The sequence below is a fragment of the Cervus canadensis genome, chromosome 3, assembly GCF_019320065.1.
Source record: "Cervus canadensis isolate Bull #8, Minnesota chromosome 3, ASM1932006v1, whole genome shotgun sequence".
NCBI classification, from domain to species: Eukaryota; Metazoa; Chordata; class Mammalia; order Artiodactyla; family Cervidae; genus Cervus; species Cervus canadensis.
Window position 1 is genome coordinate 72,351,136 of NC_057388.1, and position 14,320 is coordinate 72,365,455.

The following is a 14,320-nucleotide window of genomic DNA, read 5'->3' on the forward strand; positions in this document are numbered from 1 at the left end:
GCACAGGTGGCAGGGCTGCCTCCCCACTGGCCCCTGCTACCACCTGAGTGGGGGGCTCGTCTTCCCTGCTGGACACAGTTGGCATTCCAGCTCCCCAAGTGGCCCCCACTGACAGGAGGGGCGGGGTGTGTCACTGCTGTCTGAGGGCAGAATTCCAGGCTCCCTGCGTCTCCACAGACACCTCAGTTCCACTAGGCATTCATCAGGGATAAAAGTCTCTGCTCCTTACTCAGCCTCCTCTGGGGTGGGTTCTGGTCCCCACCTGGCCTTTCCAAGCAGAAGCAGTGGTGGGGCCATAGGTTTTTTTAGTCACCTTTGGTTGGAACTGAGCAGGTACTGTTAAACATTTTCTATCCTGCTAAGCCATCCCTTTCTTGGTCTTTTGGCCAGAGGGAGTGAATTTTGTTGGTTCTTGTTTGCCAGCTTCTTCAGCTCCAAGTTTGAGGGAAAACAGAACTGGGGAACTCACCACTGGGTCACAGCTTGGGTCCTGAGGTCTGCTCTGCCATCTCTCTACCTTTCAGTCTTCTTATAGTTGTTACATACACAACGTCCAGGATTTTTAGTTGTACTTAATGGGAAAATGTTGACTCCATCTTCCTGGAAGCAGAAGTCCCCAAACTTTATTTTCCAAAAAATTATTTTGCTTATTTATTTATGGCTGCAGTGGGTCTTTGTTGCTGCAAGGGCTTTCTCCAGTTGCAGTCAGCAGGGGCTACTCTTCATTGCAGTGCCTGGGCTTCTCACTGTGGTGGTTCCTCTTGTTGCAGAGCACAGGTGCTGGAGTTCAGGCTTCAGCAGTTGCGGCACATCAGCTTAGTTGCTCCATTGCACATGGAATCCTCCCGGACTAGGGTTCAAATCCATATCCTCTGGACTGGCACGTGGATTCTTAACCACTGGACCACCAGGGAAGTCCCCCAAACTTTAAATTTTCATGGTGTAATATACACCTACCCTTTCACTTGCTTTGTTTCCAATGCACAGTCTGTGTTCCCAATTCGTCAGCAGCTTCTACCCCAATATATAAAACCATCCACGCTCTGTTCTCCCAAAGCTGCTCTGGTCTGTTTCCCAGATTCCTGTCCTGAGAATTCCTTCTGCTCCTCCCTGTGCCTAAACTCCAGTTCTGGACCTGTGTTCTCCATTCTCCTGGTGCATCCTTGTGCACTAAGGCAGTACATCCCCCAGGAACCTCGTCAGAACGGGTTCTGCAGGCTCATGTTCTAGAGTGCTGATTTGTCTAGCTATTACGACCAGAAAGGGACCCTTTCAATCTGAGAGTCACGTCTGTTGGTGAATTCTGCAAAATGCCCTTGCTGTCTTAACAACTTCCTCCCACTCTCCTCCATTCCTTCTTCTCATGAGTCAGCTGCTAAACCTCCTGGATAGATTCTATAATTTTTTTTTTTCTCTCTCTCATTTTTGTTTACTTTGTCTTTTGATTATCCTTTCTGGATGATTTGCTTTACCTTTTGACCCCTCTAAAGAACTGTTTATGATATATAATTAAGATATTAATTCCAAAAGCTCTTATCTCCATCTGTTTTCCTATTATCTCACAGTTAACAGTATTTCTTATCTTTCTGACAATATCACATACTTTTCTTTTTCCTCCAGTTTCTGCATTGTTGCCACTGCATTCACGTTTACATCTTGTGTTTGTGCTGGGCTCTGTCCCTAGGTTACATGTTTTCCTCAAACATGTACTTCTCCTTGGCTGCCCATGACAGAAGCCATGAGCACGGGCAGAGCTGCAGAGCGTCGGCTTCTTTCAGGCTGGCGGGGTGGTCACAGCAGGGTCATTTGAGCAAACACTTCTGTGGGCTGCATGGCTTCCACATAAAAGCACCCTTCTGAAGGCTGCAGGCCTTCTGAAAGCTTGAGGGAAACGGGGTTGGTGATTCTCACCGTTCCAGACACAGGTTTTGACTCAATCTGCTCGTCTTCACACTGGGTCTCTCCCCACCCTCCTCTGGGCCAGGTGCCCCCATGTCTAAAGTCCCTCTAGTGCTATGTCTCCACCAGGGAGACCTCCCACTTCCCACCATGCCAGGTGAAAGCAGATCCCTCCGCACGTTCACAACATGCTCGGTGCCTCCCCACATCCCCACACACCCCCGAGACCAGCTGGACGGCTCTGCATCTGAGGGACGAGAGTCCAGCTCCGAGGGCTCTGTGAACTCACTAGCCCACCTTCATCAGCTCCTGCAAGTTTACAGGACTCGCTCGTTACTGCTGCACCCTTTCCCATCCTCTCTGCCCGCATAGTTTTATACCTTTTTATTCATTTCTTCTCACTCCACTGTTTAGGGGAAGCACTAAAAATACAGCAGTGCATGTCATGTTAATCCACAAGCAGGCACAGTCTCTGACAGGATTCAGAAGCCTGTGTCCTAGGCTGTGACAATGACACGTGGGACAGCTCTCAGCCTTTACCAAGGAACTGAAACACACGGCCAGGCTTTACGAGTAAGGAGGCGGCTTGCTCCCGGAAAGAAAACCAGAAATGAGGCCAGAAAACAGCAATCTGGGGATTGGGCACCCAGGTATCAGACATACTGCAACAGGTGCACCCCCGCGTGGGGGTCAGCCAAGGTGCACGTGGGGACGGGTCCCAGACCGCAGCGCGTGGTGCACTGAGAGCCTTTGCTGGCGACAGGCAAGGTGTGTCCTGCGGCCGTGGACTTACCTTCACCTCCTTCTCGATATAGTCGCTCAGCAGTCTGTCGGGCTCGACGCGCTCGGGCAGGGACAGCACCACAGTGTGCAGAGGGCGCCTCTCTGTCACCTTCTCATGGGCTTTCTTATCTCTACTCTTTTCACCTTTTAGGAATACTCGTTTAAACGGCGACACAATTCCAGGCTGCAGGCAGAAACGGCAATGGTTGGAGTTCATTATTCACAAAGGCTTGGTGGTGTACCCACGGCTAACAAGCAGAAGTGGCCCAAGCCACTGCCACAGTCCCCGAGCAGGCAAGGGCTGGCCATTGCTGCCAGGGTGGGCCGGGCTGAGGGCTGCCTCAGGTACAGAGGGGCTTGTCCCTCACCTGTTCACAGACTCTTAGAAGATTCAAAGGACAGTTCTCAAGGCGAGTAAACTCAGGAGACGAAAAGAGGGCAGGAAGGGGAGATTCCCCCACAAGACAAAAAATGTCGCATTGCTCCACCCATCCCGGCTCTGCTGGGTCATTTCACTGCAGTCTTCGGAGAAGGTGGGGAGGTGTGCCCAGGGCTGCGGCATCAACAGAAAATGCAGTCAACAGTCACAAGGCCAGCTCTACGCTCTCCTGTGAAAGTGTGGCCTGTGCTCCACTGTCCCCCACCTCTGCCCGGGCCTCGGGGGCTCAGGACGCTGACCAACACCTGGGTGAGCAACTTCACCCCCAAGTCAGTGTCTAGACCGGCCTGGAGGCCAATCTTGCAATCAAAGTAAACCTGCAGAGCAAGAACCAGGGAGGTCAGGTAGAATGAAGTCAGCCTCGCCTGCGGGCCCAGAAAAAGGCCTGGAGCCCCTCCCAGCAGTTCCGAAGGGCTCTTGGGAGGTGACCACTTCCAGTCACCCAAAGGAACATGAAAGCAGAGACAACACACCAGCGTGCAGACCTGGCAGGGAAATGTCACTGAACACAGGAGCAAAACCCAGAGCTGGTGACCCATCCCAGATGGAGAAGTCACCTTTCGTTGTCCTGTCTACGATGCTGCAGCTTGCCTGCCTGGGCGGGACCCACAGCAGGGGTACCTCTGACCAATGTACATGTCACCAAACATGCACTAAAAGCTCTTGTTTCCGTTTCTCCTCTGCATGGGAAAACCAGCCACCCGCCATATCCCACCCAAAAGAATGCCACATTGCCAATGATTCTGTGAGGTGCCTCGTCAACCCGACAGTCTCACAGATGGAGGGTGGAGAGGGGCAGTGACTCCCCCCACTAAAGCAGGTGAGGCCTTGGGGGCCTCCCGGGAGATCCTGCAGGGCCTGCCCCACACCCACTGAGACACTCAGCTACAAAGGCCACCCCACATAAAAGACATCCTCTAAAAAGTGAACCCCAGCATTCTTCTTCTAGCCAGTCTGGCTTTTCTCCTCTGCTCCTTGGTCTGTGCTCATTACCCGTGAGTACTTGACCTCTGGATATCTGCCTTTTACTCCTCTGATCCACCACAGGAGTAATCCTGGAGTACCCCTTCCTTGTGCCGGATATCCGCCTAGTTGCTGCTCCACACCCCAGTGCAGCCCCTCAGCGCTTCATGCTGGGTGTGGGATGGGGTGGGTGTAAAATAATGCTGATATGAGGCCCACGGGGCTAGTAATGATCATGACAACGTACATGTGGGCCTTCATTTACTTTTTGTTTACATGTGAAATCGTTCAAAATGTTATTTTAAGGATATAGTTCTCATCTACAGCTGCTTACACTTAAGCCATGGACAAGATAATCAATACCATCATCACATGGACAGGATCATCTCCACCGTCTCAGAACTGCAGAGTGGACAGAGGGTGCCCCTTGGAGGAGCCCATGATGGCTGACCCCAGCTCTCAGACAGACCGCCCTCCTGGTCCTCTCAGGTTTCTTTTTCCTCCCTTCCACAGGCACTGTCAGCCCCAGCACAACTTAGGAGAGTGGAAGAGAAGAAGGTGGGGCCCTTCAGGTGAAATTCAGGGGTGGGAGGCAGGGTCTGGATCAGGTTGTTGCCATGCAGGGCTCACATGGAAATGGTGGGAAACGGTCACCCACAATTTCCCACTCAAGCACTGATAGTAAACTTTACATTGAAAGGCAAGCTGGGAATGGAGTAATGTAAATATCACATTTCACCAGCGTGACTGTGGCAGGCCAGGCCAGGCCATACTGAACTGTGATTCCATCTCTGGCTGGCATCCCACACAGATGACGCTTCAATCCTGTTCTGCCTGACTGTGTATGTGCTGACAGCCTCCCAGCTCCTATGATGTACAAGGCACTGCCCTAGGGCTGTGGAAATACCAAGGCATGTAACACAACGTTACAGAGATGACCTATGTCCGAAACTGGCCAGAGTAAACATCTGTCCCTACACCATTTCTGCCTGCTAACCTCACAGAAGTCACTCTCTCAGGTCCTAACCAGTGGGGACACAGACGTGGTTGATCCTGAATCTGACGGTAAGTGAAAACAGCTCAGTTCAATCTATCTGATGTTCCACCTTACTACTCCTCTACATCTGGGAGCAACAGGAAACCAATTCGGAGGTGAGAGGTTCTGCCAAGGTCAGCCACACCACCAGGGCCACACACCACACGCAACCCACACTGCTGTTTTAACAATGAGGGACAGGTCATAAAGTCACAGTCTGTGTTGGAAAGGACCCAGAGCCCAAGACCTGCAACCCACCTTAAGGAGACACTCTGCCGGCCGAAGAAACCAGGACGGCCCACCGCAGATGCCCCCTGCTGCTCGAGGATCAGCTCTCCCTATGCTGAGCCCCACTCCGCCTTCCTCTGCCTTTACCTCTTGGGACCCAGCACCCCACAGGGGAGCAATAAAACTGGTTAAGGAAGGGGTCTGGTGCCTCTGCCAGCCAGGCATCGGAAAGGTGCTGTGGAGGCATGAGACAGAATTCCCACCCTCAAGGCAGTCACCACCAAGCCCACAGCAGATGAACAGGGACTAAACCCACGATGAGAACTGCTAGGCAGGTGCCTCAAAGGTGTGCTTCAGTGCCAAAATGTCCTGTATTTAAAGGAGCTACCCTGGCAACAAGGCATACCCTGTGATGGAGCGTGGTGCCAGACCTCCACTGCTCACAGGCTAGCAGAGGCTAGCAAAGGGAGCCACACACCAGACCACCTGGCCGAGCGTGAACGTGGCCTAACTGACTGGCAATCAGACACAGCTTCCCGAACTGAGTCCTTAGCCTTGCATACACAAGGCACCATGTGCTTCTTCTTAGTGTCCCAAAGAAGTTTCACCGGTGGCTGAGCCTTCCTAGAAAGTGGAATGTTGTAACCATTATGTAAAGCAAGACACCCTAGCAAACCTGCAGTGTTCCTCTGCTGCCTCGCCCCATTTCAGCGCAGAATGGGGGCAGCTGCTCCACCCAAAGAGAGCAGGCATGTGACGCAGGAGATGCGTGCCCAGCTCCCACTGCAGGAGCTAGAAAGTACAACCGGCTGGGAGTTGGGGTATGGCAGGCATGGTGGGGACCCCTCAGCTTTTCCAGAAACAGAGTGAACAAGACGGCACCTCAGGGTTTTGGAACTAACGGTGCTTTTAAACATGAAATGTAAAAGAAAGCTCCAGTTAATACATTATTGACCACGAGATTTTTGCAGAAACTAACACCTGTGGCCAGTGATTTGTTATGTAAGTGAAAGCTGAGATGTCTCTGGTCAATAACATTCAGGTAACAAAAGACATATTAACACATCTCTGGTCAATAAGTTGCTTAAAAAAAGAATACACTGACAAACAATTAAAAATACTCTTGACACACAGAATCAGGACTCCATTAAATGACTGTGGATTCTTTAATTCATTGGAATGGCCTCCAAATCAATATAGTTTTAAAAAATGGTTTTAGCCTGTGCAATTGTTTACTCTTCATTCAACAGGTATTTTTATTGAGCACTCATGTTCATCATCACCAAAACGATCTTATAATCTTCGACCCAAAAGATGGAAGAAAGAGCCCCTGGAATGAGCACAACACGAAGCGCAGCTTCTCTTGGTGAATGGTGCCCCAGCACTGATGCCACCCAGAGTGCATCTGTGTCCGAGTCTCTTGTGAAGAAACAGGGCCCTGAGTGTTGAAAGGAACTGGCTAAGGGTCCAAGGCACAGAGCCAGGGAGGGGACGTAGGCTTCATGCAAACTTCACACGTGCAACACACGCTGCTTCCCAGAACTAGCTCCCAAGTGATCCCTGAGCCTTACAATACTCTTTGCAAAGACTTCCCTGGGGGTTAGGGGCTAAGACTCCACGCTCCCCATGCATGGGGCCCGGGTTCGATCCCTTGTCAGGGAACTAGATCCCACACACTGCAACGAAGATCTGGTACAGCCAAATAAACAAACAGGTTTTTTTTTTTTTAAGGTTTTTTTTTTTTTAAACTTTTCTTGCAGTATTTTCCATCTTATGCTTGAAACAACTTTTGAACTTGGAAATCTCAAATGTAGCTTTTAGTTAAACACACACAACTGACTCTGGTCCACTTAGTACTTTCCTAGAGGAGGGCTCCAGGGTCAGGCTGGCTTTGGGTATTGTTAGATTAAAGCCTGGCCTAGAATCTCACTTGAGGTGACGAGGCTCTAGTATCTGCATCTCCTAAACAAATCCTCAGAGGCTACGTTCTCTGTCAGGGCGTCTGTTTATTAACTTACAGTAAGAAATGCATGTGCTGAGGAAGCAGCACAACCACTCCTGGAACAGCGGCCTATACTTGGGGACCGAAAGGAATGATAAGGTGAAAACACCTACCAACTTGCTCTTCAGGCACAACTCACAACTCAGCACATTCTGGAGAAAGTGTGTGGCAGTGAAGGAAGGAAACCCGTGCTGAGAACCTCGAATGCCCCAGCACAGTGCTCAGGAAGCCTTATTTACCCCTTTAGTATATAACACAGAACTGCCCCGAACAGAGGCTTCACAAGCAAGGCCCTGGGGTCCTTCAGTTGGGCATTCAGCATATGTCTAATGGGCATCGAGCCTGTGCCCAACACTTGGGCTATACCTTGAAGGACCCCTGTCCCCACCCCAGGGCCCCTTCTGCTAAGGGAGAGAGAAGACAGCGGCTCGGCAGGGCTCCGGCTCCACAGGGCTACAGGACAAGGCCAGGGGTGACACCAAGGCCAGAGGGTGGGCTGGGCAGAGCCACAGTTCTGTTCAGCTGGGCAAGGCAGCGGCTACTCCACCCAGGTTCAGACCTGCCTAGGTGCACAAGGCACCCCCACAAATCCTCTCCTATAAGTACCACTGTTTAAAACTGCATCGCAACATTGCCTATCTTAACTCCAACCACCTTCTACCACTCCCTGTAATACAAATCAACAAATTTAAAAAGTTAAGTACTTCAGCACCTACCAACAGAAAAAGAGCTTTTCTTAGGTGCCTCGGAGTCCCAAATAAAGAACAGGACACAGCCAGTGCCCCAGGACCTCCTTACAGACTCAAGTTCCCCATCTCAGGGCTGGGCGTGAACCTGCCCTCCACTGTGGTGGCTGGCTCCACTGACACCCAGCGTCTGACCCTCCAAGGGCGGCCAAAACCACTTCGACTGGGCACACAGCCCCTTCGTCCTCCCTTGGGTGTCACAAATGAAACTCAGGCACGAGTCCATGACTGTGACTGCAGTCTTTCCTGACCTTTTCCCTAAATCATTTTCGAACTCAGATCTTGGGTCCTGACTGACTATAAATCCACAGCAGACCTGACACCCACAATCTTTTACTCCTTAGGCGAAGACGGACAAACCCAACCACCTACAAAAAGCTCCTCATCTCGCTCACCAGCCACCGGTTCTCAGACCCGGAAGCCAGCAGGAACCCTCCACCCCATGCTCCCAAAGTGAAGGTCACAGGACCCAATAGTCATTCTAGATAGCTCTTTCCACACTGGGTTTGCACCTACCTCGTTCTCCATGGGACACCCTGTCGGAAAGTCTGTCTGAGGAGGAATTTCTCTGGGGGGATTCTGGTTCCTCCCCCTCTGCCGACAGTTACTGTGCATTCTCCTCTGTTCACTTCTGATCTGGTTGAAAACTATGGTCAGATGTTCGCCCTCCCTCTGAAAAAAACATGTGAATGAACAGGAAGACCAGAAACCACAGCTTCCTTCTGCAAACCCCACTGAAGCTGTTTAGTTTTTTGAAAAAGTTTAAGAGGCAGGCAACACCCTGAAACTGCTGACAAAATCCAAACAGGCTGCGTGCACAAAAAGATGCGAAGAAAACCCACACATCTTCATATAAACCAGTGCTGCACACCTTCTTACTGAACCACATCTTCTAACTAAACCAGTGCATCTTCTTACTAAACCAGAACATCTTCTAACTAAACCAGTGGATTTTTCTAATTTAACCAGTCCATCTTACTAAACCAGTCCGTCTAAGTAAACCATTACATCTTCTTGCTAAACCAGCACATCTTCTAAATTAACCAGCACATCGTCTTACTAAACCAAATACATCTTTCTAAAACCAGCACACCTTCCCTACTATCTCTAGCATGTAGAGCCCATGGGTGGCCTCCCCATATTTCCAGCCAATATGGTATAATCAGCTAAAGGACATTATTTTGGAAGTTTGACCATTCTGCAAAACCAAACCAGAGTTAGAAAGAATGAGCGAGCAAGCTGAGAGCACTGTTGGGGCTCCCCCTCCTGACCACGCAGTGTCCCTGACGCAGCGAGAGCGGCCAACTTGCCTGTTTCAGGCCGGCTGGCATCTGCTTTGGGGCAGAGCAGTCCACAGGGCCTGCACAGAGCACACCTCCATGACCCTCAGCCTACAAAAGCCTCTACCTGCTTCCAGGACTCTTGAGTTTAAGATACAACTGAAACTAAAGAATATGTCCCTGAGCAAGCTCACTTTAACTTCTTCAGGGTCAAATCTGATCCTGAAAAGGGGAAACTGGGTTTGTCGATGGTGAAGATTCTTACACTCACTGTATAGTCCAAAATGGCTGCAAAGAGAAGCAGCTACTTAATTAACCATTCTGGTTAATTAGAGTGACCACATATAATCACAACTCAAAACATAACAAATGTAATACAATTTTACTAATATTAGATTTATTAACATTAGATTCAGTTCAGTTCAGTTCAGTCACTCAGTCGTGTCCAACTCATTGTGACCCCATGGACTGCAGCACGCCAGGCCTCCCTGTCCATCACCAACTCCCAGAGTTGACTCAAACACATGTCGATTGAGTCAGTGATGCCATCCAACCATCTCATCCTCTGCCGTCTTCTCTGGCCTTCAATCTTTCCCAGCATCAGAGTCTTTTCAAAATGAGTCAGTTCTTCACATCAGGTGGCCAAATTAGATTTGATCAAGTCAAAGTGCTAATTTTCAGTAGTTTTCTGCCCATAAAAATGACTATTTCATATGGTTCAATTTAAACTGCAACAAAGTTTAATATATCTAGATTCTGAAAAGACTGGTTCAGAAGAGTCATTTCATGTCTTAATTACTACCACACATGCTGCAGATGTAGAAAATACAGTAAACCGGGAAAGCAGTACCGCTCTAGATTTGTTTGAGCAAACATCTGGTACTGTCTGGTACTATACTCTTTAGAGACACAGGGCACTGCAGGTACCATCTGGGCTCCGATTTCTCCTTCTTTCTAAAAGCTGTCCCCACAAAGCAGGACCAGGTGGTCCTGAGGGGAAGGGAATCAAGAGTGATATACAAAGACCTCAGGATGCAGAGCAGTCCCCATGCCTCATCTCGGCTAACTGTGGGGCCTGAGTCCGCTGCCTGCTCCCCAAGAGGTCCCCCTGCATGCACACACAACCCTTCTGAGGCCCCAAAGCTGCCCCACCTAGGGAAACAGAGGAAACTAAAGGAAACCAACCAGCTGCACATGTAAGCCTACCTGTTCTGCTCTCACAGATGCAATGATCACCAGGGTGAACACAGAAGAGAAAGGCCAGGGAGCACAGAGGGCAAATGAGAGCCTGGACAGGCGCTTAAATTCTAGAGGGTTTAGAGGCATTTGAGGAGAAGAGCATTCATAAATGCAGCTGAGGGAGAGGGAGGGGCATTTCCTACAAACTGCGAGGCTCTATCTAACTCAAGTGTGATGTTTTTTGCAAGAACGCTTCCATCAGAGGGCACATGATACGGGGCAGTGACCTGCCTCAGATGGCCATGGACTGGCCCCTTTGCCTCATATTTGGATATGATATTTTTCAACAGTCTAATTCCGCCATTCCTTCTTCCTCTATTAGCAGAAATATTTACATAAAGATGCCTTTTCCCTCCTTGACTTTTTGGTCACCCCAAGGTACCAATCATTCAGAAAAGTTAAATGCATCATCCTTTCTCTTTGGCCGTAGCTTTCACAGCAATGCTGGTTCCCTGGAACCACCCAAGGTGAACGGTATGTTCAGTTCAGTTACTCAGTCGTGTCTGCCTCTTTGCAACCCCATGGACTGCAGCACGCCAGGCTTCCCTGTCCATCACCAACTCCCAGAGACTGCTCAAACCTATGTCCATCGAGTTGGTGATGCCATCCAACCATCTCATCCTCTGTCATCCCCTTCTCCTCCCACCTTCAATCTTTCCCAGCATCACAGTCTTTACCAATAAGTCAGTTCTTCGCATCAGGTGGCCAAAGTATTGGAGTTTCAGCTTCAGCATCAGTCCTTCCAATGAATATTCGGGACTGATTTCCTTTAGGATGGACTGGTTGGATCTCCTTGCAGTCCAAGGGACTCTCAAGAGTCTTCTCCAACACCACACTTCAAAAGCATCAATTCTTCGGTACTCAGCTTTCTTTATAGTCCAACTCTCACATCCATACATGACTACTGGAAAAATCATAGCTTTGACTACCTCGACCTTTGCTGGCAAAGTATTGTCTCTGCTTTTTAATATGCTGTCTAGGTTGCTCATAGCTTTTCTTCCAAGGAGCAAGTATCTGTTAATTTCTTAGCTGCAGTCACCATCTGCAGTGATTTTGGAGCCCAGAAAATTAGTCTCTCACTGTTTCCATTGTTTCCCCATCTATTTGCCATGAAGTGATGGGAATGAAAGCCATGATCTTAGTTTTCTGAATGTTGAGTTTTAAGCCAACTTTTTTCGTCATCTTCTCATGGATGCTCCAGGACACCCCAGGCCAGTGGCGACCTCTCCCGCCACTATGAGTGGCATAGTGGAATCTGCCACTATTCCGATGGGCACTGCTGCTCCCAGAGCAAAGAGCTACCTCAGGCCCACCACCACTCACTGAAGGTGCTGCTGCCTCCCGGGGCTCTGTGCCAGAGAGAGCGAGGAAATAAGCATCTTGTGTTTAAGAGAAAAACTTCCAGAGTTTATAGAATTCAAATTTAGGATTATAGGGTTATTGATTGTCTTCCTTGGTATTCTCTGCACCTACCCAATCCTCCTAGGATGAAAGTCAGAGAATAATGTTGCTAATGTAACTATGTTCCACAAATCCTAACACAATTGTTAAGAGCTGCAAAATAACAATATCAGTATTATATTTCCCTGGTAGCTTAGTGGGTAAGAATCTGCCTGCAGTGCAGGAGACTGGGGTTCAATCCCTGGGTCGGGAAGATTGCCTGGAGAAGGAAATGGCAACCCACTCCAGTATTCTTGCCTGGAAAATCCCATGCAGAGAGAAGCCTGGCAGACAACAGGGCCTAGGGTCTCAAGAGTCGAACACAACTTAGTGACTAAACCACCACCACCACTATTACTAATAAAATGATTACTGAAAACAATTTGTGACTTTTTACGTCCTTAGTGCATGTCCCACTGCCGGCCTGCTGTCAAATTTCTATCATTTAATTAAGTGAAATAATTCCTCTCTGTGGGGTTCCGTCTTGTTTGGTTTTGCTATTTTTATACTTCGCTTTTGATTTTTTTAAGTGACTTTATTTTTTAAAATGTTTGGATTCAACTTGTAATATTGTAAAACATAACATGGTTTCAAACTCACAAGGCCCACGCTAAGAGACCAACCCCTCCCCACTAGATAACCATCTAAGCAGCAGAGCATTCAGATCCACACCCAAGCACAAGGCTCCACGCTGCCTCCCACCCTGCAATGAGGATGTAACAGTTTCGTGAGCCTGTATCCCAGGGGTGGGAAGTGGCCAAAAGGAACAGCTTGGTACACAAACTGCTTCATGTTTTTGCCAATGCTTCCTTCGAGGTTTCTGGGAGTGAGATGCTGGGTCATTCAGGGCACCTTAGTTCAGCCAGGCATTGCCCCTTACAAGGTGTCAGGGCTGTGCTGGTCAGTTCCTCATGCGTGACCAAGCAGGGATTTCTGCTGGCCTGAAAGGTGAAAAGGAGTAGCTCATTCTTTGTTTTCTTTGGTCTTAATTTACATTTCTCTCATTATGCAAGAGTCTCAGTTGCCTTTTCACACATTTAAAAGCCATTTACATTCCTTTTTCAGTCTTTATTCTCTCGACTTGTTTTTTCTTATCAGGTCCTGTTTTTGTCTTCCCTATTTTTAGAAGCACCTTACACAGGGAGTAATTACTTTTTGTTTTGTAAGTTGCAAATATTTTTCTTAATTTGTTGTCTTTTTACTTTGCTTGTTGTTTAGTCGCTAAGTCACATTCAACTTGTTTGCAACCCCATGGGCCATAGCCCGCCAGGCTCCTCTGTCCATGGGATTTTCCTGGCAAGAGTACTGGAGGGAGTTGACTATTTCCTTTTCCAGGGGATCTTCCCAACCTGGGATGGAACCTGGGTCGCCTGCATTGCCTGCAGATTATTTACCACTGAGTCACCTGGGAAGCATTTTTACTTTATGCTTATGTTATCAGATCTGCGTTTTCCCCTCACTGCTCTGAATTTTGAATAATGAAAGGTCCCACAGCTCCCACATCACTGAAGAATTCACCCATCTTTTTGCCTAGTACCTTTATGGCTTAATCATTTTTGCTTTTACTTAAATCTCTGAACCACCTTTGTTCACTCTAGTGTAGGAAGGATGGATCTGCTTTTATCCCTTTCCATACAACCAGTTACCCTAGTACCACCCATCAGTCAATATCCCCACCACTTCAAAATGACATTTTACTGTGCTCTTAGGTTCCCCACGGAGTGAGGTCTGTTTCTGTATTTTCTCCACTTCCTGCAGCTTATTCCAAGACAACCCCACAGCTTTAATCAGAGGGATGACAGCATGACCCAATCTGGGGTTGTTCCCTTGCTTTTCTTCTTTTTCAGAGATCGTTCTTGCCTGTTCATAACACAAATGAGCTTTAAGTCAAGTGATGTCCCTCCATTAAAGAGTCCAAAGGTATATTTATTGGGATCACATTAAAAATTAACTCAAGGAGAGCTGATACAGTCAGGACGCCGTTATTTACCCAAATACAAAGTGTCTTCCACTCCTTTAAGGTCATGTTTGTATGTTTCAGGAGTTTCTCTTATAGAGATCTTAGTTCCCCTACCAGGGACTGAACCTGTGCCCTTGGCAGTGAAAGCCTGAAGTCTTAGTCACTGGACCACCAAGGAATTCCCTGGATGTTTTTGTTAATTTTAACCCTAAAGTATGTATTTGTCATCATAAATAGGACATTCTATTATAGGCTGGAGTTCCAACAGAACAAAGAGAAAAGCCAAGCTGGCTAGGGAGGCTGTG

The 14,320-nt window shown here is 48.5% G+C and overlaps 1 protein-coding gene across 8 annotated transcripts in view; it reads right to left on the reverse strand.

Moving 5' to 3' along the window:
* The window catches only part of CCM2 (CCM2 scaffold protein), a 51,469-nt gene that overhangs the window by 26,687 nt on the left and 10,462 nt on the right, over nt 1-14,320 (reverse strand). For 5 of the 8 annotated variants that reach the window (XM_043463441.1, XM_043463446.1, XM_043463445.1 and 2 more), the window contains 2 exons: nt 8,613-8,768; nt 2,693-2,866 (listed from right to left, as the gene is read on the reverse strand). The exons of 1 other annotated variant lie outside the window; for it this stretch is intronic. In XM_043463441.1, the coding sequence (XP_043319376.1) occupies nt 2,693-2,866; nt 8,613-8,768 (330 nt within the window). The remainder of the gene's footprint in view (nt 1-2,692; nt 2,867-8,612; nt 8,769-14,320) is intronic. 2 more of the 8 variants (XM_043463447.1, XM_043463448.1) reach the window with 2 other exon arrangements.